General features: G+C 42.8%; 1 protein-coding gene across 4 annotated transcripts; it reads left to right on the top strand.

Moving 5' to 3' along the window:
* CCNF (cyclin F) lies at nt 1-24399 on the top strand. Of its 4 annotated transcripts, none has more exons than XM_077918453.1 (17): nt 1-126; nt 3580-3734; nt 5475-5581; nt 7076-7143; nt 8481-8674; nt 10709-10762; nt 11547-11651; nt 12320-12397; nt 13132-13283; nt 14239-14403; nt 15999-16122; nt 17602-17782; nt 18135-18222; nt 19422-19521; nt 21295-21419; nt 22074-22258; nt 22621-22831. In XM_077918453.1, exons 1-17 carry the CDS (start codon nt 114-116, stop codon nt 22698-22700), a joined length of 1974 nt encoding a protein of 657 aa, XP_077774579.1. In that variant the 5' UTR covers nt 1-113; the 3' UTR covers nt 22701-22831. The 4 variants fall into 4 exon arrangements, with proteins under 4 accessions (XP_077774579.1, XP_077774578.1, XP_028561735.2 ...); XM_077918452.1 differs by having other exon boundaries at nt 2-126; nt 22649-24399; XM_028705902.2 differs by having other exon boundaries at nt 4-126; nt 22089-22258; nt 22649-24399.
* The last annotated feature ends 884 nt before the right edge of the window (nt 24400-25283 follow it).

Raw genomic sequence — 25283 nt, 5'->3', positions numbered from 1 at the left:
GGATTAATTGGGACTCCTCCCACTCGCCGTATTGGCGCTTACTACGAATTAGCTACTTGGCGGTAGATCCGCGCTACTCTGCGCTCCCCGAAGATACAGGCGTACCAGCGGGAATGAAAGCGGGTGGTGAGTGCCCATCCCCGGGGCGCCTTTGCGGGTAGATGGGTGTCTTTAAACGGGGGTGCTCCGTAGAACTGACTGAGCAAACCTGGATGTTCCCTCCATTTTGCTCCGGTGTAAATTGGGGTTTGGGGGTCCAATTAGTAACTAATAGTGAATGAGGAGTTGGTCACAATCTCGGGGATTTATCCGTAGCGGTTACCTGTGAGCTACTGAGCCAAAATCCTGGCTAGTAGTGCCAGGAAAGTAATGCCCCCTCTCTGCTGAAGGGGGCTTTCTCCTATGTAAGCGTTGAAAGAGGTGCAGCCCAAAATACTCCTACTAGAGAAGTAAATCCCTTTTAATCTAGTGGTCCGTAGTTCTTAGCAGGTTTAACATATGGTCGTATGGTTTAAGGTTTCAGTTCTATACTTACGCAGGGTTGGATCAAGACAGCTAGGCTTAAAATGGACCCACTGAAATATATGACAGGATACTAGTTCCGGGCCTAATTAAGTCCTATTAGTTTTACAGCTTGATTAGCAGTTCAGTCCTTACTCAGTCCTGTTGCATAAGGGATCCAGCCTTTATTTAGAAGAAAATAAGTGAGGCTTGTTGTTTAGTCGTGTCCGACTCTTCGTGACACCATGGACCAGAGCACGCCAGGCACTCCTGTCTTCCACTGCCTCCCGCAGTTTGGTCAAACTCAAGTTGGTAGCTTCGAAAACACTGGTCAGCCATCTCATCCTCTGTCGTCCCCTTCTCCTTGTGCCCTCCATCTTTCCCAACATCATGGTCTTTTCCAGGGAGTCTTCTCTTCTTATGAGGTGGCCAAAGTATTGGAGCCTCACCTTCAGAATCTGTCCTTCCAGTGAGCACTCAGGGCTGATTTCCTTCAGAATGGAAATGAGGCTTAGTTCCAAGTAATTCTCATTCCGGGTTCTAGCCAGCTCGCCCCCTGTCCCATATATATGCATATTATATATGCCTGCCAATTTAGGATAACACTTCATGAATCTGAATTGGCTTCATTTATACTGTACATACTTTCTATTGAGACACCGGAAGTCCCAGGCACACAAATTTTGGAATGATGGATAAAATATGAATGGGGTGGAAAGGTAGGCTAATAGAAAGTGGGGACTTGCTAATTAACTGCTTATCTTAACCTCGCCTTCCATGTGTGAAAGAATTGACCCCAAATGGCTTCTGTTTTGCTAGCTCAGCTAGTTAAAACTTCAAACTGCTTCAACAGTTCGCGCAGGCTGTACGTTGCAAAGCAATTTGTTTTTAGGCAATCTAAGTGGGACCTCCTTCGCACGTTCAGGTTTCCTTCCCGACTTTTCTCACTTGTTTTTGCCCAAAATAAAACGAAACCGGGGTTTATTTTTTAAAAAATGTAAAACTCAAGGAGAGGGCGCCCCGGTAATTTGGGCGGGTGGATTTAAAAAGGAAGCGGAGCCTATAGTGGAGCAGGAGTTGAATGCAGTGACTGGGGATTGGCTTGAGGCTTTTTCATGAGAATGAAACACAATTGCAGAATACTTCGTGCTTGTTGCGGTCCCTTGGATCCCCCGCATCGGACCCAAAAGCAATGGGTAGTTTTAAAAGCCAGGATTATTATTAGGAGACAAAAGTGTTGGGGTAGGATATTCTGTCTGAAAATGGTAATCGAAAAATGCCTGGATTCTTTAAAGCAATTTTAAAGAGAATTGTTCTAATTCTCTTGTGTTTTGTGGGTCAGAAGTACAAAATTCTATTTTAATTGGGCAACAGTTTTTACACTTCATAGACAAAAACAACAGATCAATTTTTGTACTGATATTTATGCAGGTTACATGAATAACTTAAAACTGTTATCAAAAAGAAGAGGAAACTTCTATCAACAGCTTCCCTTAAAGTGGATTAGTTTTTCAAATCAATATTTTGCTTTTTGTATAAAAGCATATATCTATTAACTTCATACAGAATTAGGATAGTTTGGCAGGCAAAGTAACCACTTCTGCTTCTACAGGTGGGTGCTACATTTTGACTCCCAATGGCATAATTATGCAGTTTTTCTTTATGTGCCATTCATACATTCTGCAACATTTTGGTTTGCTTGTCTATGGTTATTTACAAAAGTAGGAAATGGCATTACAGTGCCATTCCATGTTTCAGATCCCATTGATTTGAATGGGATGGTGCAAGAGATGCTTGAAGTTGCAATCCTGTATTTATTACATTTATATCCCAACTTTACTCCAAAGAAAGTGCGCAACCTGCAGCCCTCCAGATGTTTCTGGACTACAACTCCCACCAGCCCCAGCCAGCATAGCCAGTGATCAGGGGTGATGGGAGGTGTAGTCCAACGACATCTGGAAGGCTGCAGGTTGTGTGCCCCTGCTCCAATGAGATCAAGGTGGCATGCCTGGTTCTCCCTCCCTCCATTTTATCCACACAGCAATTCTGTGAGGTCTGTTAGGCTAAGAAAGGTCACCCACTGTGCTTCATGGCTGAGTGGGGACTAGAACCTTTGACCCCCAGATATTCGTCCGACACTCTAACCACTACACCACACTATCTCTTAAACCTGGGAGTAACTTCCCTTGAACTTAATGTGGCTTAACTTCTCAGTGAACCTATATAAGACTGCACTGCAATTCTCTTTAGTTGATATCCTTTAAATGTGCAGCACATTCTTAAGCATGTGTGAATGGAGTGATCTACTCTACAAATTACCAGCCGAACAGTTTTGGGGATTACCGTACCTGTTACAGTATCCCAGGCTAAGAATACTGATCCTTATTTGTCCTAATATCTCACCCTAAACATTTCTACAGCCAGCTAAGCCAATGAAATATGTTGCATTAGTAGTATTTATTATTATTATATGTTGCATTAGTAGTATTTATTATTAGTAGTATTTATATCCCACCTTTATTTACTACTTTTATCAACTGGCACAGAGCTGGTGCTCAGTAGCTATTTCTGATATTTTGAATCACTATCAGTTTGTACTTGGCTGTATCCTTTGCTACATAATTCTTTTGGTTTTTGCATTATTTATATGTTGTGTTTTAATAGGATTGCAGTGTTTGTAATTTTTAATACTGATGTTGCTATTTTGAGCTTTGGGCTCAGCATTGTTGTTGGAAAAGCTGAAAACTAATTTTAAGTCATTAAACAAAAATCAAAACGTTTTCGCATACAAATCCTCCCAAACGTTTTGCCAAACGTTAAGCTACATTATTAAAACAAGCAACAAACAATATTGGTATATAAAGAGCCATTTAGCACCCTTCCCACAGGGTGGTTTATCATAAATGAACTTGCGTGTGTAGAGTCCAGCTGGAACAAGCTGTGATGTGGTCTTTTCTGTCCTCCCTCTGCAGGAGAGCACAGAATGTACTGCCAGCCACAGACGTGCTGATTTTTATTCTGATGCATGCCTCTATGTTTGCACCTCTTGTCTGATGAAATACCTTGCGCTTGCTTTAGTGACCCACTGCAGGTGCTCCAGGTGCTTCTCTGTCCCTTCGAAGCGAAGAATGAGGAAGAGACCCAGAGTCCTGACGCTGTTGTGCCTCCCGGAAGATGTTCTGTTTCACGTTCTTAAGGGGCTGCCTGCTGAAGACATCCTTTCCCTCCGAGCTGTAAGTTTAACCCCTGCAGGAATACTACCATACTTTCCCATCTATTAGACGCTCCCATGTATAAGACACACACACACAATTTTGGGGGCCTCAGTTTTAAGAAAATGGCCCAAACACTCTAACTCCTCACAGCTTTCCCTCCTCACAGCTGCGCGCAGGAAACACTCCCAAGATCGTTTCCTGCGCGCAGGTAGGAAGTGTTTCCCTCGCGCAGCAGCATCGAGGGAAGTTGCGCTCCAGCCAGTTGGCCAGAGGGCACCTTCCCCCATGCCGCTGCACTCAGGAATGATCCAGGGAGTGCTTCCTGTGTGCAGCAGCATGTGGGGAGCTGCACGCCGCCAGCCAGCGCCCCCAGATCGCTCCCCGCTCGCAGCGGCATCTCCCTCCCGTGCCACTATTCGTGTACTGGATGACCCTAGTTTTTTGACATGATTTTGTGTCACAAAACCTCGGCCAATACATGGAAAAATACTGTAGCATAGCTTTACAGAATCCTTCCAAGGCAGCATGTGATTAAAATATAATGCTGTCTAACAGTAAAATCATTAAAAGACAGGAAAAATGAATCCTAAATGTTCAGCCTGGAGCTGGGGAAGCCTGAGGATCTCCAGATATTGTTGGACTACAACTCTCATCATTCCAGACCATTGACCATGCTGGCTGAAGCTGATGAGAGTTGGAGTAAAGCTTTTCCTCCTGTTCTACAACCAGACTAGTATGGGTGGAGGTTGTTCTCCAGATAACTTGGACCGAAGCCGTTTGGGGCTTTTAACCATTAAAACGAGCCCTTTAAGTTGGTTTAAGAACCCACTGACAGCCAGTGCAGATGGTACACTATCAATGTTATATGATCTGGCCACCTGTTATTATTGATACTTGGGTATCTGCATGTTCCCCAAGTCAAGTTTCTGAACTGAATTTAAAGTCTGTTGTTGATTGCTCTGTCTTTTGGAGTCACAGCAAAGCTGAGTCCTCGTATTAGGATTTTAACATCTGTTGGGGCTCTGGAGTTATGTAATAGTTTTTTGGAAGCTAGAACGTCTTCAGCTTTCAGGGCTAGATTAGTTCATACAGTAAATTAAGTGTTAATGCTTCATTTATTTGGTGGCGAGGGTCCTATGGGAATATGGTTAACAGCTCGCCCTTCACAGGAAGTAACAGAGTTGGAGTGAGGGAGCAATTTTTGCCCACAGCATTGCATAGAGGAGGTTTGATCCTCCCTCCCTACATGCCACAGTCCTGATTGTGTGCCTTCTCCTTTACAGAAAAGAAAAGCACATTTTAATGCATGCATTTCACACAGGGGTCGCCAGCCCTTTTAGACCCACGGGCATATTTGGATTTCTGCGTATGTGCACATGCAGTTTCCAGGAGATCCAGTAGAATTAATCTGAGCTTTGAAAAGCACATAGAGCTGGGAGAGGAAGTGGGAAAGAGTGTCATTCTTCCAAGTTCCTTTTTTAGTTTTATGAACCTTTCAAGGAAGAAAAAAGGTAACAGTCGTCACCACCTAACGAGCTAGGGGGCAGTGGGTGGAAGGGGTGCCAGGGAAAGACTTCAAGGGCACCACTGTGCCCATGGGCACCATGCTGACAGCCCCTGATATATAATATCTAGCTTGGACCTCATTGCTTGAAAATGGAAAGTGTAATGCCGTGCCACCATCTTTGGATTAATTGACCGTGAGCAGGGCTATTTTGAAGCCCTTTGGTTGTAATTACCTGCTTGTCTCTCTTCTAGGTTCACTCTCATCTTAAGTACCTTGTAGATAACCATGCTAGTGTTTGGGCCTGTGCAAGTTTTCAAGATGTGTGGCCTTCTCCCAGCAACTTGAAAATGTTTGAAAGGTAACTCCTACGAATTTTAGAAACCTCAAGATTAAGGAGAATGAGATTTTCAAAGATCAGACACTTATTATTTTCAGGGGGTGGTGGTCAACTATTCAGACATGAACTGCGCTGTTCAAGAGCTCTGTGTGCTTGTCTGCCCTTTAAATCAGAGCCTTAAATTGAGATCTCTTTCTCTGGAAAAAGCAGGTATTTCAGCTAATCTTTTTCGCAAACTGCTGGAGTAATGCAAGAAAAGGACCGGAGGAGTGGCACCCTCTGTGTGGAACTTCTTGCCTACCTATATTTTGGAGGCTATTATGTTTTGATGGACAAACACTGCTTTGTATTTCACTCACTGCAAACAGCATACAGTGGTACCTTGGGTTACATACGCTTCAGGTTACAGACTCCGCTAACCCAGAAATAGTGCTTCAGGTTAAGAACTTTGCTTCAGGATGAGAACAGAAATCATGCTCCGGCGGCGTGGCAGCAGCAGGAGGCCCCATTAGCTAAAGTGGTGCTTCAGGTTAAGAACAGTTTCAGGTTAAGTACGGACTTCCGGAACGAATTAAGTACTTAACTTGAGGTACCAGTGTATTGACATTTGTCCATAATACAAAAATGAATCAATCCATTCTCTAGGATACTCTGGTAAAATATGTACTATTGTCTTCGGAGATAAAGGGATTTCTCCCCGCCCCCTACAGTGGGTAGAATCCATTTGTTCTTTGAGTGTATAAGACAAAATGCACTGCATCCATCTCTTTGCAATAGAAATACAGTAAATATCTAGGGCTTTCGTGTTGTTTAATTGGAGGTTGGGTGTATCATCCTCTTACTGCAGAAGGTCTAATCTTTCTACCTGTATTTTGAGTTTACAGTGAGGAAAGATGGAGAGTGCAGCCATACTAAAATCTGCCCCTGCTTTGTCTTATGGGCAGTGGTGATGTGTTGCAGGTTGGATGTCATTTCACACACATACAGATCAAAGGAAGCTGTGTTGGGCCACATGGAGGAAAAATCCAAGACCACAGTTGGACAATACCTTTATTAGGACCAACCAAAATGTCATAAAATAGTGATCAGCCTTGATGTTAACACAAAGGAGGGGGAGACTGAGAACAGATACTTAGCTGGATGTTGTAGAGAGAAGGTGGGTATCAAAATAAAGGTGGCAGACTTGACTGGTCTCTGCCAGGTGCTACTGGTCTCAGATGGACACATACGATTCTGGGTCAAAGAAGCAGTGGGTAATCCCTGTCTTTCAAAACACAAATCCAACAGTTACTCAGATCTCTCACCAGGTTTTACTAAAACTCACTGTCTTCGTTAGGCAGAGAACAGAAGTTGGCACATAGAATGCATTCTCAGGAAGGTTATTTAGCAACCAGTGGAATAAGTGACAATTGTATCACCAATTTCTGAATTGAATCTAAGCTGTGTTTGGTAAAATCCAGAATTTTCAGAAACCTGTATCCCCCCACCCAAATAAAATTCTCTATATTTCTGCAGGGCTGCAGAAAAGGGTAACTTTGAATCTGCTGTGAAGCTGGGCATTGCCTACCTCTACAATGAAGGCTGTAAGTCATGGGTATACGTGGAAATGCATGCATGGAAAATATTTGGGAGTGTGGTAATGATGGGAGTTGGAATCCAGCCTCTGGAGGGCCACAGGTTCCCCAACAATAAGGTAGAGGATAAGACGTTGGCAGTAGGGTTCTGTAGACTTGGCTATATATAGTCCTAAATGCTGGTCTTGCAATTTTCATATCAAGGGAACTTTCCCTTTCTCTATCATGTTTGCTAAGAGTTGTTTGGACTTATACAACAATTTATGGCCACCAGCTTGGATGGTTTAAAAGCGGAGAGAGAAATTCATGAAGGCCAAGGCTATTGAAGGCTACTAGCCCCAACGGCTATGTTCTCCCTCCCCTGTTGGAGGCATTGTGTCTCTGACTACCAGTTGCTGGGAACCAGGTGGGCAGAGTAGTGCTGTTCCACTCAGCTCCTGCCTTTGGGTTTTCCATAGGCATCTGGTTTGCTGTAGTGTGATGGCCTTGATGGGCCATTGACCTGATCCAGCAGGGCTCTTCTTATGTTCTGAATGGCAGCAACACTAGAATAGGTGCCTCTCTTTCCATTTTGACATTGCCTGTTTGCATGGTGTGTTGGTCCTTTACGTGCATTGTTTTATGTATGGTAATTTCACACATACCATATTTTTCGCTCTATAAGACGCACCGGACCACAAGACGCACCTAGTTTTTGGACGAGGAAAACAAGGGGGAAAAAATATTCTGAATCTCAGAAGCCAGAACAGCAAGAGGGATCACTATGCAGTGAAAGCAGCAATCCCTCTTGTTGTTCTGGCTTCTGGGATAGCCGCGCAGCCTGCATTCGCTCCATAAGACGTACACACATTTCCCCTTACTTTTTAGGAGGGAAAAAGTGAGTCTTATAGAGCAAAAAATAGGGTACATGCATACATGATTTAATTTGTATGCCACCTTTCCACAGTTGAAACCATGCTCAAGGCGGCTTACAACATGGAAAAAGTACATAACAACAGCATAACAAAAGTAGTCATACACAATAAATACAACATTAAAAAATACACATCCCAACTGATCAGTTTCCACATAAATCCCAACAAGATCTAAAATAAAGATACAAAACAGCCCCACCACAACAAAACACCCAGCCCAAGAGCCTGTTTAGCAGTCTCAGCTTTTGTACCTGGAGTCAGTCAGATCCTGCTCTCCCAGGTCAGGGAGAAAAAGGTTTGCAAGGAAAGTAGGTCTTCCGACATTTACCGCCAGATTTCCAGCTTGCATAGAGACAGGAGTAGTAGTATAGAGAACCAAGCTTTGCTACAATTCATGTTTCAAGAAAACCTTTCCCCTTTCTACTCCTTCAGTATCGGTCTCTGATGAGGGTCGTGCGGAAGTGAATGGGTTAAAAGCATCTCGCTTCTTCAGCCTGGCAGAACGTCTGAACACCTTCGCAGCCCCCTTTGTCTGGCTCTTCATTCGCCCACCTTGGTCTCTGAGTGGAAGCTGCTGTAAAGCTGTGGTCTACGAGAGCCTCAAAGCAGAGTGTCAGCAGCAAAAAGTAAACCGGCTTATTTTGTAGCTTTCAGACTTAGATCTTTCTTTCACCCAAGACTTACCTTAGACTTAAGCTTCTGTTGCAGAGGGAAGGATTAGTCATTCTAGCCAAAGACACAGTATCTTAATTTTCCTGAGTGCTTACTTTCTGAGGGTAGGGGGGTGGAGTTTGCAAGCCATACAACAGAGCATCCTGAGAATATTATTTCCTTTTTTAAAAAAGTCATGTTTCTGGCCACTATGAAAATGGCCCAGGAAAATCTGTAAAGCCTAGATGAGGCTCATTTCAAATATCAGGAAGGTATGCATCGTTGGTCCCCACTTTTCATTAGTAGCAGGAAAAGAGCAAACTAACTTGCAGTGTAATCCTATATACATCTACTTGGAGAAATAAGAATAGTTTCCGAGCATGATTCAAAGTGTTGGTGCTGACCTTTAAAGCCCTAAACGGCCTCGGTCCTGTATACCTGAAGGAGCGTCTCCACCCCCCATCGTTCAGCCCGGACTCTGAGATCCAGAGCCGAGGGCCTTCTGGCGGTTCCCTCATTGCGAGAAGTGAGCTTACAGGGAACCAGACAGAGGGCCTTCTTGGTAGTGGCGCCCGCCCTGTGGAACGCCCTCCCATCAGATGTCAAAGAGATAAACAATTACCTGACATTCAGAAGACATCTTAAGGCAGCCCTGTTCAGGGAAGTTTTTAATATGTAACGCTGTACTGTTTTTAACACTTGATTGGGAGCCGCCCAGAGTGGCTGGGGAAACTCAGCCAGATGGGCGGGGTATAAATAATAAATTATTATTATTATTATAAGACACATAGATTTCAGTGGGGCTAACTCCCAGATAAGTGTGTATATGATTGCATCCTTAAACACTATCTCTTCCTGCCCATGAACCAAGAACATGCCCCAGTTGCTGTTTCTCCAAATCCCCCCTGGTCCTGCAGTTCCTCTTTCTTTCCTGAGCCAGTTAATAGTTTCCTCTTAATGAAGTCTAGGCACCCCACTGATGACATGAGGGGCCTCACCCCCTCCTTCCAATTTTCTTTGAGTTGCTCAGACTCTGCATTAGAACTTCTTAAGAACTGATCCTAAGCACTCCCTGAGCAGGCATGCTGTTCCCCTTCATCAGTGTCGGGAGTTTGGTGAACATACTGCAGCGGTGTTCAGAAATAATCTGGTAAGGCTGCTGGTTGAAAGGATAAATAAAACTCAAGGTTTATTACTCATGGCAAACAAAGCCATTCTAAGTATACGTTTTGCTTGTAGCTGATATGGAGCCAAGAAGGTAACACTAGCACACGGTAGCTCACACTGAGTGAACTGGAGGAGGAGGAGGAAGGAAGTAAAACCTGAAAGGAAGTGATCTGCTTCACCAACAAGTGGTTACTAAAAGAGTAGGAATTAGTAAGGGGGAAACCTGCTTTCTTTTTGCTGTCTCCCGCTAGTTCAGGTAACATACTGCAAACATTGTTGCTTGATTCCGCAAAAGAGCTCCTTGACTTAAGTGCATTTCTGGATTATTTATTTATTTATTCCATGAAATTTATATGTCAGTTGTTTGTAAAAATTAAAACAGCCTCCAAGCGGTTTGCAAAAAGATAAAACAATTCTAAAAAAAATAAATATTGCAGCCATACTTAAAAACATACGAAAGTTAAGATGCTTAAACAAATCAAAATTACCTTAACTTTATAAGCATTTGGGTAGGCTTGTGTAAAAAAGAATGTTTTTAGCAGGCACTGAAAAGAGTACATTGAAGGCGCCTGCTTGATTTCAATAGGCAGGGAGTTCCCAAGTGCAAGTGCTGCCACCCTTAATGATATATTTCTTACAAATATGGGATGGGTATGATGTGGCACCTGTAGGCGATTTGGTAGGCAAACTGATCTCATGTTGTTATGTTACAAAAGTGATGAGTTCAGGAATCCACCAGTCTTCGAAGGAAGTTCGAAGGAAAACTTACGTAGGACAACTTTGATGATGCTTGCTACTTGGCTTCTCTTTATAACAAATATACCCTTCTCCATTTCTTTTAGGCTCAGAGAGGATCAATTTTGTATTGCCTAGCTAAAGTCCTAAATCTCTTTGAGGTAAGTTCCCCACCCCCATTGTGACTGTCCTACTATGCCAAATTTACCAAATCTTTTGTGGGACTTTGTATTTGCAACTACTCAAGCCATGTTAACAGAGTGTCTGTTGATTGCTGTAGCCAGCTGAATCTGTATCTTATTCTTAAATGGTTTTGACTGGTTAAGTTTGTTATATTTGTTTTTGTCATTTTAGGCGGACAGTGGGTGTGGTGGTGGTGGTGGGATATAAATGGACTACGGAGCCGGAAATGAAAGTGTTGGATCATGATATAAACCATGTTATGTTTACGCTTAATAAGATCAAATATGAAAGATTAGAACAACCAATCTTGTCATGTTCCAGACTGGGGTTTTTTAGATATCTTTTCTACAGATATGAAACACTTGCACAGATAATAAAGAGAGACAATCTTGCACAGTCTCTAAACATAAATTTACTTTTTTTCTCTTCTTTTATGCTTCTGAGGCTACAATCTTAAACCCACTTGCCTGGGGCTCAATGAGACTTCTAAGCAGGCACGTATAGGATCACACTATTGAGTTAAAGCTTGCACAATGGTTTGGAAGGCAGGAAGCAGGGGCTTCTTGGATTTCCTTGCATGCTGCTCACCAAATTATTTAGGCTGCAGTTTCCCCTGAACTGTAGGCTTCTCAGTTATTGGAATCATTAAACCTTGGAGGGGCTTGCAGCTGAGACCATTATAGAGAACACTGGATCTCAGTGGCTTTGTGTGCGGGTGTAAGTGAACAGTTGGGGATAAATAAATGTCACCCTTATTCACAGGATGAAGAGAAAAGAAAAGAAGCTCTTGAAATGTTTGAGAACTCATCGAAGCAGGGATGCTTGCACAGCGCCTACCTCCTCTGGGAAAATAACAGAAAAGCTTCTGTGAGTATATATGGCACTAATATCATACTGGCAGGTAAACAAGGCTTGAAGAGCCACGCAAAAGATGGTTGTCTTATAGCTTCTGGTAGGAGACAAAAAAATCTACTCAGACAGCTGATGTTGAGAAGAATAGAATGAAGGCAGTAGCATGGTTTGGTGTAGGGATTTGGATGTTGTTGGGTGCTTGGAAGAACTCTCCCTTCGAGAGCTGATGTGTACATTTGTGGGTGGCTGAGCGTGAATACGACCTTGGTAGGATAAAACTGCATAATCATCGTCTATCTCCCAAGTAAATACTGTATCAGTGCTGAGAAAGTGGTGCGTGTCTTTGGGAGTCCCAGTTTAATTCTGAACAGCGGTCCTCAAATTTGCAAGTACAGTGGTACCTCGGTTTTTGAACCTAATCCGTTCCAGAAGACCGTTCGAGTTCTGAAACGTTTGAAAACCGAAAACTCAATACGGAAGTCACGTGGCATGTTTGACTTCTGAGGCATGTTTGAAAACCGAAGCGTTTACTTCTGGGTTTATGGTGTTCGAAAACTGAAACGTCCATCAACGGAGATGTTCGAAAACCGAGGTACCACTGTATAGGAAGTACGAAAGGGAAGTTAGTTTGTTAATAACACAAAATATGCAGTATCTTACTTTGTTTCCATTCCTTCTTGTAGATGTCAGATCCTGGTAGATACCTTCAAAGCCTCAGGAAACTCAGGGATTATGCAGCCAAGGGCTCTTGGGAAGCCCAGGTAAGACTGTCACTCCTGAATCTTTGTTTTTCCCCACTTTGTCCAACTGCTTTCAATGTTGAAGCAGAAGGTACCTGCTGAATCCCTCTTAGCAGAGTATTCCACAATACTGGGTCAATAATACTAAATACTCTGTTTCTTATTTGCTGTCTCGCCAACTTGGGGAATAACACTTCTGCAGATGACCTCTGTGATCCAGCTGGGATATAAGGGTTGAGGCAGCACTTGAGGTTCAGGTGGTCCCATAATTTATTTTCATTATGAACAGTTAATGCTGATTCCAATGTGGCCACACTTAAAACCCTTTCCCCCTCAGGGCGGATTCGAGATGTGATTGTGCCTGTGGCATGGTGCTGCTCAGTGGGATCCCGAGCCAATGAGCTCACCTGGCACCATTGGCTGGGTGGGAGAAGTTTTCTGCTGTTTTAATTTCCCACGGTGCTTGTAGTGATGCTATATTGTGCACTTGGGTGGTTTTTTAAATGGTGCCTGCAGATGGCAGAATGAATGGAAGAACCAAAGCAGGCATTATTAGTTATTGCGGGTCCCCTTAGGACAAGTTATTGTCCCCAGCCCCGCTTTCCCCGAAATATTGAAGATGGCGTCATTAAAATAAGCCAAGTGCAACAACTATTACTTGAATTATTGGTGTCTCAGAAAAAGCAGAACTAGCTCTTTCTGGAGATGAGTTATTTTCCCTCTTGATTTGTGTTCTTTTTCTCTCTGTTACACAGATTGCTCTAGCCAAAGCTTGTGGGAATGGAAACCAACTGGGGCTGGAAACAAAAGCCTCCAATGAGATGGTGTCTCAGCTCTTCCAGGCCTCCCTCCCTCTCAGCAAGCAGAGCATCTTCACGGTTCAGAAGGGAATGAACGAGACAATGAGGTAGAGTCATAGGACAGGCTGAGGGAATTGTTTGCTGAAGCAGAAAAGGCTGCTTGCTAAGTTGCTTTTGCCAGATGCTTGTCTATTATAGCATGCTGTGCAGAATGCTAGGTTGCTTGCTACAGGGTGGATTTTCTTTTTGGAAATTTAATTGCTCTTTTTGGGGGGGAAAGCACTGCTACCTACAGGAAAAGACACACATGTGTACAAATATATACTTTTTAAAAAACTAGTAGATATTGAAAGATATTTTAAGGAGCTGAGTTTACTTCTGTCTGGTTCAACTATGTGTTATACTCGGTGGAAGGAAAGCCGTAAGCTATCTCCCCCTCCCATTATTTCTGCCCACTACTTTAATGTGCTTACATCAACCTCTGGCCCTCCAGATATTGCTGAACAACAACTCCCAACACCCCTCACCATTAGCCATGCTTGCTGGAGTTGTAGTTGAGCAACATCTAGGGTGCCAATGGTTCCCCACACCTGAGCTACAGTGATCTGCTTTTAAAAGAGAATTACTTATGATATAGCATTTAAGATCTCCAGTTAGCGGTGGTTTGGACCATGCCAATCTGGCATTGTTTTGCTTGCCCCCCCCCCAATCCCACAACAGCACTCTAAATGGCAAAAAGCACTCATAAATTTGATTGAAAATTTACTGGCCTGTAAAAAACTCCTCCAAGCCTTAATGTGGATGTGCTTCATTCTCTTGTTAGTATTGCATTAAAATGTGGCCTTTTAGTTACAATTATTTGTAATGAAAGAACATTGTGTTATATCCTAGTTGTTTCTGCTTATTTGCATGTGTTTTATTCATCTTGTGTCTTGTTTTCTCTTCTGTCGTATGTTGCTCCCAGCTCCTTTTGGAGGAGCAGCAACTCACATATGTAGTTGAATAAAGTTGATAGCTCAGCTATAGTCTGCTTGCTTTTAAATGGCTGCTCCTGTTGTTTAGATACATTCTGATTGACTGGCTGGTAGAAGTGGCCACCATGAAGGATTTCTCAAGCCTCTGTCTCCATATGACAGTAGGGTGTGTGGACCGGTACTTGAAAATAAGACCTGTATCCCGGGCTTGTCTTCAGCTTTTGGGGATTGCTTGCATGGTTATTTGTACACGGTGAGTAACATGACTATTGGCAGTAGTGATGGCTGGGCTCTTCTTAATGAGGACTGTACCTACAGGACAAAATTATGGTCTGCAAAGTTTTTCTGAAAGTTGTAGCAGTACTAGCTAACAGGGTGGATTTGATTTAAATCAAATCAATTTAAATCACTAGTCAGTAAGATTTGATTTAAATTCTTTTTTTCTTTTTTTTTTACAGAAAGGCTCATTCTTGCTGGTATAATCTTAATATTTACAACCAGATGAAGGTTTCCTTTTTGGAATAAAATTTCAGAGTAATTTTTACAGTTATATCAAATTACTGATTTGGTTATACTATTAGAAATACATAGACAGATAATTATGGAAATATTGTGAGGTTTAATAAGCTAACTGTTTATATTTGGACAACTTTTCTGCTGTACTTTATTGGAAGGAGAAAAAAAATCATTTCTTCAATAACATTTTATTTAACTAAAGTAATAACATTATAGCATATGTATCCATGTTTGTTAACTGATGTGGTTAAACATTTTTTTTAAAAAACTTAGACTGAGTTTTAGCAGACATGAAATACTTAAAACAAATCCTTATTTCCTGATAAATAGCCTTTGGGCTACAATGTAACTTAAATAGAAAACTATCTTTAGAAAGATTTTTCCTCCAAAAGTATTTTATTTAAAAAATCCAATTTAAAACAAAAAAAAAAATCAATTTTTATTTTTTAATCATTGATTTTTATCCTCCCTGCTAGCTACAGGGCACTTTTAAAATGTTATTTTTTTAATAACAAAGGAAAAGTGACTTCATCTTCTACCAGAACTGGATGCGATTTGCAGGCATGGTCACTCCTTCTGAATATATGGAACCTGCTCAATTTCACAATGACAGCTGCTGTTCTCCTACAGGGCAGACCACACTGGGGATGGGTACAATGGAACCATAAGGTGGGGCAGCATGGGTCCTCAGGAAAGACTGGGGTGTGGAAAATGTCACACCTGCAAACACCTGTTGCCCCAAGGGTCATGGGTGAGGTGCTGTCCCTAACTGATTTTGGGGGATACGGTGGGGATCTCAAATTAACTGATTGGAGTGCCCTGGAAAAATAATGAACTGTGATTAAAAGTTAGAACTGTCCTCCCTTCTTGAGCTATGATCGTTTCCTTAGTCAGCTTGGTTTAGTTTCTCAGTGTGGGGAAAACAATTACTATGTATTGTTGTTTAGGGCAGCCAAGGCTACTTTGCCCCTCAGAAGCTTAGGAAAGCCTTGATCCACCTTGACATGCCTTGTCAACAATGTGATCTGACTCAGAAACCTGTGAAACTACCCAGATTTGCCTTGTAATTTGGAGACCACACAGAGCTGATGCTCACCGCTGGTATTTTGCATTCCTGCTTTGAGATTAAAAGTATTTCTTCACGTTTCCCAGATGCTCTCCAGTGTAACCTTACAAATCAGACCAGCAGATCAGCTTCTGCCGGTTTAACTGCCTCTTTAAATAATGTGTGTACACACAGAGAAAGAGACTTGTCCATTCTATCTGGCGTTGGATGAGTAAACAGATCCACTATGTGTTTGGGCCTTGGTGATAATCCATCTTTTGTTACAGTTTTATCAGCAAAGAGATTCTGACAATACGGGAAGCTGTTTGGTTAACAGACAACACATACAAATATGAAGATCTTGTCAGGATGATGGGGGAGATCATTTCTGCCCTGGAAGGAAAGATAAAGGTAAGCTTGTAGAGATGGTGAGAGCCTTTATAGTCTAGCTGTCATTAATGCAATGCTGACTAAATAAATGCTGGTCTAGTTTTTACCTTGCCTTTTCCGTGAACTACCTTGCAAATTAGGGGATATTCTTCTTTTAATTTTGTATTGCTCTTGGCTTCCTCTTACCTGATATATTCCCGATGGTGGTAAAGATGAATAGCTAGATTATCTGTGCTTTTGGAAAGCAGATTATCTTGCGGGGTTGAGAGACAACTCGTTCAGCTCACTCATACTGCCCTGTAATTTGAGGGGAGGGACTGAACAAGTCTGAGGTCTGCTTACAAGTTGTCTTGTGGACTGAAATATTGCCTCCCAAGTTTTGGAGAGAACTTCCTCTGTTTGGATGGAGTGTTCTCAGTGGTTGTGCCCATGTCCTGAACACTCTTCTGAGGGAGACCTGCTTAGTCCCCTTCCTGGTGGCCTTCTCCTGGCTGGTGAAAGCTTTGCTTAGATAGGTCTTTGGCCTCCTGAACTAAGAGTTCATAATTAATAGTTGGCTATTTTTCAATTCTTCCCTTGTTTCTATCTGTTTTGGTACCTGTACCCACACCAGTGTGCTCTGGCATACATTTTGGGAATAGTTAGTGTTCATAATGATCCCTTATCTTAGCATAAAACAGTGCTGGATCAAGAGCCTTGAGTTGGGGTGGCTGATTGTCTTCCAGCTGACTTTCAACTCTTGATGTACATCTTGGAATGTATAAAGATATGGCAGTGAGTTGATTGATGGTTTATTATACACATATGTATACCTGAGTCTTCAATGGAAGGTGTAGAACATCATATCCCAAGAGTCTCTCATTGCCCCTCTGCTAGCTTCAGCAACCTTGGTTGAAAGCAGCAGTCAGTCATGGCTACCAGTCTCTCAGTGCAGCCTCATCCAGCTAGCACTGCATGGAATTCTGCCTACTTCCTCCTTCTTGTTCCCAGTACACCTTTAGATTTCAAAAAGGACACATTTTTCTGTGACCTCATGCACCCTCCATCGCCTTGCCAACCTGCCAGTTCCGCCTCTATCCACTCTTTGGGGAGAACAGTTCTTTTGCATTGCCAACACCCCTTAATGGCTAGGTACTTAGCTAGCCCAGCCATGCTTTTTTGTATAAGCTATCGATGAATTCTTTGTCTGGCACAGTTCTGCAGCTTGTATTTCCCCATCGTATCCTAAATATTATCTAAATACTACCATTTATTAGTTTCTAATATTCACTAACAGACTCTGGTACCCAAAACTCTGGTGACAAAAACCCAGTAACCCTCACCTCAAAAATGGGATAGAAATGTAAATAATAAAATGCATGTGACTTTAATAAGAAGTTTGTTTGCACTGAATAGCCAACCTTTAGCAAAGAGGGTGTTCCTGGAACAGTACACTGTGTTGCATAGTTCCTGTGTATGTCGGCCTTAAGTAACCTCTTTTATTCTGCCACTTTTTAAAAGATACCTACTATTCTGGACTACAAGGAAGTGCTGCTGAACATAATCCCATTGGAAAGAAGAACTGTGCATCTCTACAGCTTCATTTGTGAACTTTCACTCTTAAACACAGGCCTTTGCATATACTCTCCTGCCCGTTTGTCTGCAGCGGCCTTGCTGCTGGCCAAAGTATTGCACAAGCAAGGTAACAATTTCCGTTCTGAATCAATTCGGGCACCTTTTGGGGAACAATATCCAGCGAAATAGTCCCATTTTAGCTCTTGTCTGATTCTCCTCCTGTAGGGGTTGAACTGATTGCAAGGAGGACAGGGAGAGCTTCAGTTTGGAGAGGTGGAAGTGGCTTCTTAGGATCTGGGCGAACAGTTTTCAGTCAAAGAGCTCAGGCAGTGGCCATTGGAGTACTTGGGAGCATAACCGGTTGTCACTATGTTGAATGCTTTCATTTGAGAATTTAGTTAAATAACAGACTGTGTTAGAAACCAGTGAGCAATATTGGTTATTTTGTTCATGTCTTTTCCCTCTCTCTCTCTCTCCAGCTCATCCTTGGACAAGCCAGTTATGTGAAGCCACAGGGTTTTCCCTTGAAGAACTGATACCCTGTGCGCTGAATATCCACAAAAAATGGTAAAAAAATGGAGTAGCAATATACCGTGGGGGGAGCCATAATAGCTTAGTCTTCCCAGCTGTTGCAAAATACTCCTTGGCACGCTTGGAACATGCAGCTTCAATAGTATTTGAACTTCCTACAGACAGCATCTGAAGCAATGAGTTGGTCTGACTGCCAGCTCAAGAGTGTGTTTTCCTTGGGGCACTTAAAAAGTGTGTATAGTGTTCACAGCAGGGGTAGGGGGCTTAGAAAGTTTTATCCTCAGCCTGGCCCACCCAGGCCACAAAAGCATCTTCTGCTCTCCTAGATTTGCATAGGATATGAACGACTCTCCTTACTGCAGGCTTGTACAGTTCTTCGTCAAGAAGGGAATGAAGCAGATAGTAAAGGGTTAACTCCTCATTCCCCTCTGTTTCCTCCTGTACCAGCTGATGCTTCCTCTCTCATCACATCCTCAGCTGTGTCAACAACATACATTTTAGTCTTCCACTTAGGAGGGAGGGACTGGAGCCCAGAGGTTAAGGTACATGTTTTTGCATGCAGAACAGAGTCCAGATTTCCTCTTTGGCTTCTCTGATTAGAACTACCTGAAGCTGGTCTGTATTCCTGAAGTGGAGGGCAAGTGCAAGCTGCAGATGGGTGGCTCAGGTGTAAAAACAGGCTGGTTGGCAGGAAAGGGGGAGTAGCTAATTGCTTAAGCAAGCACAAGGCTCAAAACCAGGGTTTAGAGGACTGGAAATGTTGCACGCAGACAGACCCATAATGATAGCATTGCTATCATAATTATTTGCATCTTTCAGTTTATTACCCACTGTTCACCAGCAGCTCCCAGGGTGTGTTGCAAAAAATGGAAATAATGCTAATCAGGCTGAAACCAATGCTTTCTGTCTAAGGAAAGCCATAGATATTTCTTCTAATTACCCTCCGTAGGCTCTGCTTAAGCCTTTTTGCTGCCAATGTGAGTGCTGTAAAGCTCTCCCAGAAGACAAGTTGGGTTGCTGACACTTCCTATTTTCAGTGCCCACAGAATAAAATATAAAATGGTGATCTGGGAGCAAGGCTGTCAGTAGTACAATTGGAGTCTGAAGCCAGGTTTGGAAGCCTAAAGGGAAACTTCAGCAGCCATTGGTTCTGTGTAATGCTTGGTGGTTCTGTTAAATTTATCCAGTGACTCTAAACAAGGGGTGTACTTACCATCTCTCCCTCTGTCTCCCAGTTTCCATGAGGATGTCCCAAAAGATTATAGGCAGGTGTCCCTTACTGCTGTGAAACAACGATTTGAAGATGAGCGCTATGAAGAAATTGGCAAAGAAGAGGTACTGCTTTTGAGGGGAAAGAGAAAGGGAGAGTCCCAGTGTATCTGAACGCTCCAGGACTGCATTTTATAGGATTGTACTGTAAATCTATAAGGAAATGGAACACAGTAAAATGTGTTGGATGGGTAGCGTAGCACCAAGTCTGGTGGAGTCATAGGCCTCCCACCTTCTGGAGTGGAACCCCTTGGTGACAAAGCAGATCTTCTGGGGAAATGTTCTATGCAAAGTTGTGTTGAAAATTTTTCAGTCTGCATTGGAAAACTTTCTGATGTGCTAGCGAGTGATCTAGTTCAGCATGCTTATTTTACTAGCATTTAGCAGGCAAAGTTAAAAACGATTTAGCTGGCAAACTTTCCCTAATACTGTGTTTGTAGTTAGCATCCATTTATTCATTGTTACTAATAAACTTATAAAATGGATTTTCCCCCCCATGGAAAAATCACTGGAAAATATTCTTCCCATCACTTCCCATTACCAAAACAGAAATGGAGAAGTTGCTTCTTGCCGGATAGGGAACTAGGAAAAAACCCTTCTCTGGTTGGCAGCCATTATATGCAGCAAGCAAAGCACTTTTGCTGACAGCCACTGTTTTAATACTCCCACAATGCCTCTGGCGTCCTGGGAGTGATGCTGTGCTGGGGCCCTGGAGACACTAGAGAATTAAAATGGTGTATTCTTATTGGTGGCTGATCGTTGAGTTCATAACTATTTAAAAATATAGTTAATCTGCAAGTTTCTAGAACCTCTATATTAGTGTAGATAAAGTGTTAGATTACGAGTGTTCTGATCTCCATTCAAGCCATGAAACTCACTGGGTGACTGTAGACCAGTCACTGACTGGCAGACTAACCACAGGATTGTTGTGAGGAATAAAATGGGAAGAGAACTTTATATCTTTTCCTAGGAGGAAAAATGTGATGTCCACATAATGATAAATAACTTTACATTTCCTTCAGTAAGCCATCTAATATTTAAGAACTGAATAAAAACTACCATTCACCAATAAAAAGCAATGCCATTTTTTAATATTTTCCTTTTACAGACCTGATCCAAAGTAGGTTCATTGGAAACCTGCCTTTAACTTGCAGACTCGGTGATTAAAACTAGCCCATGCCAATTTCCATCCACAAAACCTCTTGTTGAACTTATTATAGCCTCATTCCTATCCATATTTGTGTGGAACTAAGCACAGTTGGGGGACGTGGGTGGCGCTGTGGGTTAAACCTCAGCGCCTAGGACTTGCCGACTGAAAGGTCGGCGGTTCGAATCCCCGCGGCGGGGTGCGCTTCCGTCGCTCGGTTCCAGCGCCTGCCAACCTAGCAGTTCGAAAGCACCCTCGGGTGCAAGTAGATAAATAGGGACCGCTTACTAGCGGGAAGGTAAACGGCGTTCTGTGTGCTGCGCTGGCTCGCCAGATGCAGCTTGTCACGCTGGCCACGTGACCCGGAAGTGTCTCCAGACAGCGCTGGCTCCCGGCCTCTAGAGTGAGATGAGCGCACAACCCTAGAGTCTGGCAAGACTGGCCCGTACGGGCAGGGGTACCTTTACCTTTAAGCACAGTTGAGCTCAATGGATTTACTTTCAAGTAAAGATGTGCAAGATTGCACTTGTAAGTAGTACTTTAGAGAAGAGTGGTATGGAGTTTCTTTGCTTTTGTTTTGTTGGGGAGGGTGACTGGGACAAAATCCAGAAAACTACTATGGCATCAGTGGATGAGTTTTAAGAGCATGTGTGACTGTAGCTATGCTGTCTCACTGAGCTTACTTGTCTTAGGTGATGAATTACAGCCAGCTCTGCTCGCTGCTAGGAGTGAAACATGAAGATCCAGAGCCCGACTCCCTATACATGAACACTGTGGAAACATTTCTCACTTCTCCATCGGGAAAGAGAACTAAAAGGCAAGTCTGGTCCCTCTGTTTTACCTGGATGGGATGGGGTATTCACTGACTACTAGACAAGTCCTCTGGCATTTGTAACCTTGTACAAACTGGAGTATTGGCTTCTACCACCCCTAGCATGGATCTCAGCTGCTACTCTGCATTGCTCATCTATTGGGTGGAGAGCATGCGGCTCTCCAGATGTTGCTGGACTCCAGCTCCACCTAACTCAATATTTCTACACTGACTGGCAGAAGCTCCTCTGGGAGTTACAGCCAAGGGGCCTTTTTCAGCCCTTCCTAGAGTTGCCATCCTAAGCCATGTGGTCTACCACTGTGTTAACTGTACTGCCTTCTTGCAAGCCATCAGTGCTGGGCAGCTCAGCAAACAGTTGAAAATGGAATCTTCCTAGCTTTCCAGGTCCAGCCAAGAAAAGGTTCCATGTGTCAAATAACTAGCTGGCTATAGATAGTGCTCAAAATGGGAGGTGGTGGTTTTGTTTACTATTAGACTAGGCTTGGTTGTGCTTAATAGGAAAGGACTGGAATGGTTTTACGATTGCTTGAAAAGAAGTAGAGTAGCAGAACACACAACTTTGAGCACTGACTTTGGAAAAGCTGATCCAAGGCCCCATTTTCTCTTCCCCGTTTGACAGTATTTTATTAATGGTCATAGATACTCTTTCCACAGGAGAAGAGAAGACAGCATCCAGGAAGACAGGGGAAGCTTTGTAACGACACCAACAGCTGAACTGTCCAACCAGGAGGAGAGCCTTCTAGACAACTTCCTGGACTGGAGCTTGGATTCCTGCTCTGGCTATGAAGGAGATCAAGAAAGTGAAGGAGAGAAGGAGGGAGATGGTAAGGTTATTTTGGGAGCAGGGGATGTGTCATTTGGGGGTATTACCATCTGGCATTTGGGGTGGGTGGGGGTTGAATTTAGGGCACACAATCAAGCAGTGGAATAGTAATACTTGAGACTGAATGTTTGAATGCTTCGCTTCAGAAACAAAACCTTGCTCAACATAGAAAACTGGCATATTGGTTGAAAAGCATTTAGCTCTCCTAAGCTAATTTCATTTACGAGAAGAGTTTTTTTTAGGGGGCTATCAAAGCTAAACATTAGCATTTTACCGTAAGAGGGTAAACTTTGACAGAATTAAAGCACAAAAAGTGGGCACTTAAAGTGCACTACAAAGATTAGTCTTGATTTTTTTCATTAGGGTTTATTCAACCAACTTTTCTGTATAGTTACAGCTCCAAGCGGAGTTCTGGATGTAACTGTGGTCTGTACGGGCCCTGAAGAACACTGCTATGGCTGTTGTGAAGACTCCAGTGATGAAGAGAGCATTGCCAAAGAGGGATCTACATTTGACCTAAATAATTATGACCCACCAGGTGCTGGCAAGGGATGGCTAATGCACCACAGCCAACCAAAGGGCACCATTGAAGCCAGCTCTGGCTATTCTTCTGTCAACAGTACCAGCCCTACTTCCACTATAGATTGCAACTTTGGAGCATTTCCAAAAGCTACCTCAGTGCAGCCTCTGGGCCCTGCCAAGAACAAAGGCGGATCTCCTCATGACTCAAAATTATGTTTACACTCCAGCAGAAGGCAAGCAAAACGGAAAAATGTGGCTGAGTACAATGAAGAAGAAAAGATGAACTTGGGCTTCTTAAGCCTCTGATGTCCTGGTGCTGTTTACTTTAACAACAAACAGGTGCAAACATGGTTGAAGGCTGCACGGTACATGGTGGCTCATGAGGTGCATTGCCTTGGTCTCGCTGAATGTTTACCTAAAGAATTTCCCCCAAGACTTGTTGCTGTTGTCTTCCCCACATATTATCCTGTGGCCAAAACAAGATTCAGGCACTAGCAGGCATAATTGTGGCATTCCCCCTGCAGAATATGGCCCGCAAAAAAGTCTTCCTTTCCCCTCTTCCCTTCTGTTCCATGTAAACTATGTCTGCCCATGACATGATCAAGCATTCTTTACTAAGGTTCAGTGTCATTCTTGGCTTTGCTCTAATGCCTTTCTTCCGTATCCCAAGAGGTGAATACTTCCCTGTTAGTGGTGTTGAGCTTGGCCCATCTGAGGCCTTTGTTGCCTGTGAAGTATTTGGTCTGATAGCTGAGATCTGCACTGCCTCTTCATTGCTTCTGCTACTTCAAAGCAGCTGCATCTACTGTAGTTTACTAAGAAGCAAAGTGATCCTGTTTACCAATGAATTGTTTTAAGGCTGGGGGCTATTTTTGCCCTTCTGTGCATATTAAGGAATATAGTGGCTTTTGTGAGCTAGCGGCAAACAGCTACCTGTGGGAGATGTAATATGTTCTAATAATTTGGTTAAGTGTCCTATATTTTTTATTTTTCTCTTTATTTTCCTCTCAATATTCTTTCTCCTTTCCCTTTTTTCTGTTGTTATCTGCTCCTTTATACTAGGCCCCTTTGGTTACTAAATTGTTAAGGTTCTGCCTCTGCTATAATTGCAGTGGTGCTTGAAAAATTATTGCTACACAGAAGTTTGATGATGGAAATTAATTTTACTTGAATTAACTGTTACCACTTCAGTTGTCCCATTGTCTGAAAAAGCTCATTTGGTTCATGGGATCTATGGATTGAACCATCCGTCTTACAAAGCTGATCACACTAAAAGTCTGAAGCCAATAGCTTGGACATGTGGACTTGAATGTTCTTCCATTAGACCGAACCACCAACATGTGCAAAACTTTGAAATGGTGCCTGCAACCCTCTGCGACAATTGTACTGGTATTAAGGATTCTGAACAGAGACGCAAAATAAGGTTTGGCTTCCATCTTTCAATTATGCCTCCTTAGAATGTATACCCAGGTACAAAACTTGTGTGTTTGGAATTAACTACATGAATCTGAAAAACACTGGACAGGCTTAAATGATTTCTTTCTTCAGAAGGTAATGTCAATGACAGTTCATGTTGGCTAGTGATGTTTTTTTATAAAAAACAATTTTTTAAAAATATAACAGACTCCTGACTTTATTCAGTGGACAGAGTTCTCTGAGGTGTTTAATAAAAACTACAAGAGGATCTCTACAAGAGGATCCTCTACAAGAGGATCTACAAGATGAGACTGTCTTATCACTGGCAAAGGAGAAGCTACAGTTGTACCTCGGGTTAAGAACTTAATTCGTTCTGGAGGTCCGTTCTTAACCTGAGGTACCACTTTAGCTAATGGGACCTCCCACTGCCCCTGCGTGATTTCTGTTCTCATCCTGAAGCAAAGTTCTTAACCCGAGGTACTATTTCTGGGTTAGCGGAGTCTGTAACCTGAAGTGTCTGTAACCTTGAGGTACCACTGTATATGCTAAACTTGCTTATTGATCTGCACCTCTTGGAAACATAGCAGGTGGATAGCAAGGAGACACAAGATACATTTATTTACTTAGTGAGGTTTGTTAGCTGCCCATCAAAATTCAGTATCTTAAGGTATGCTGCATCTGATAAAATCAGTTTAAAAGCTGGAAGAAATTACCTGCACAGAAGCTGCTTAGCACAAGGTATGTTTTGAGTACCAGAAGTGATTTTGTTGCTAAACTGCCATCAAAATCTGGGGGATTATGCTGATCCACCAGCAAATCTCCCAGAGATGTATGACTCCAGATCTGCCCACTTGATTTAGGCTGCAGTAAGGTGGTACCCGTCTCCCCATTTTTAAAGTAAAATATTAGAACATATTTGTCCCCAGTGGTGGGAGTATCTATTTTCACATGTGGGTTGTAGGTTACTTGGGTGGCTATTTTCAGGGAAGAATTATTGCCAAACAATCACTTTTCAGTACTTTAGCAGACTTGCTCTTGGTATTTGATGGGAAAGCAACAGGTATTTTACACAAAGATCAATTGACTTT

This window comes from Podarcis muralis, chromosome 14 (assembly GCF_964188315.1).
Source record: "Podarcis muralis chromosome 14, rPodMur119.hap1.1, whole genome shotgun sequence".
Classification (NCBI taxonomy): Eukaryota; Metazoa; Chordata; class Lepidosauria; order Squamata; family Lacertidae; genus Podarcis; species Podarcis muralis.
This window is presented reverse-complemented; position numbering and strand designations above follow the sequence as displayed.

Bases quoted from the DNA above. Each gene is read 5' to 3' on its own strand.
- CCNF (XM_077918452.1), top strand. The intron at 19,522-21,294 runs GTACTGCTTTTG...TACTTGTCTTAG, and splicing joins AAGAAATTGGCAAAGAAGAG to GTGATGAATTACAGCCAGCT. The intron at 21,420-22,073 runs GCAAGTCTGGTC...TAATGGTCATAG, and splicing joins TCGGGAAAGAGAACTAAAAG to ATACTCTTTCCACAGGAGAA.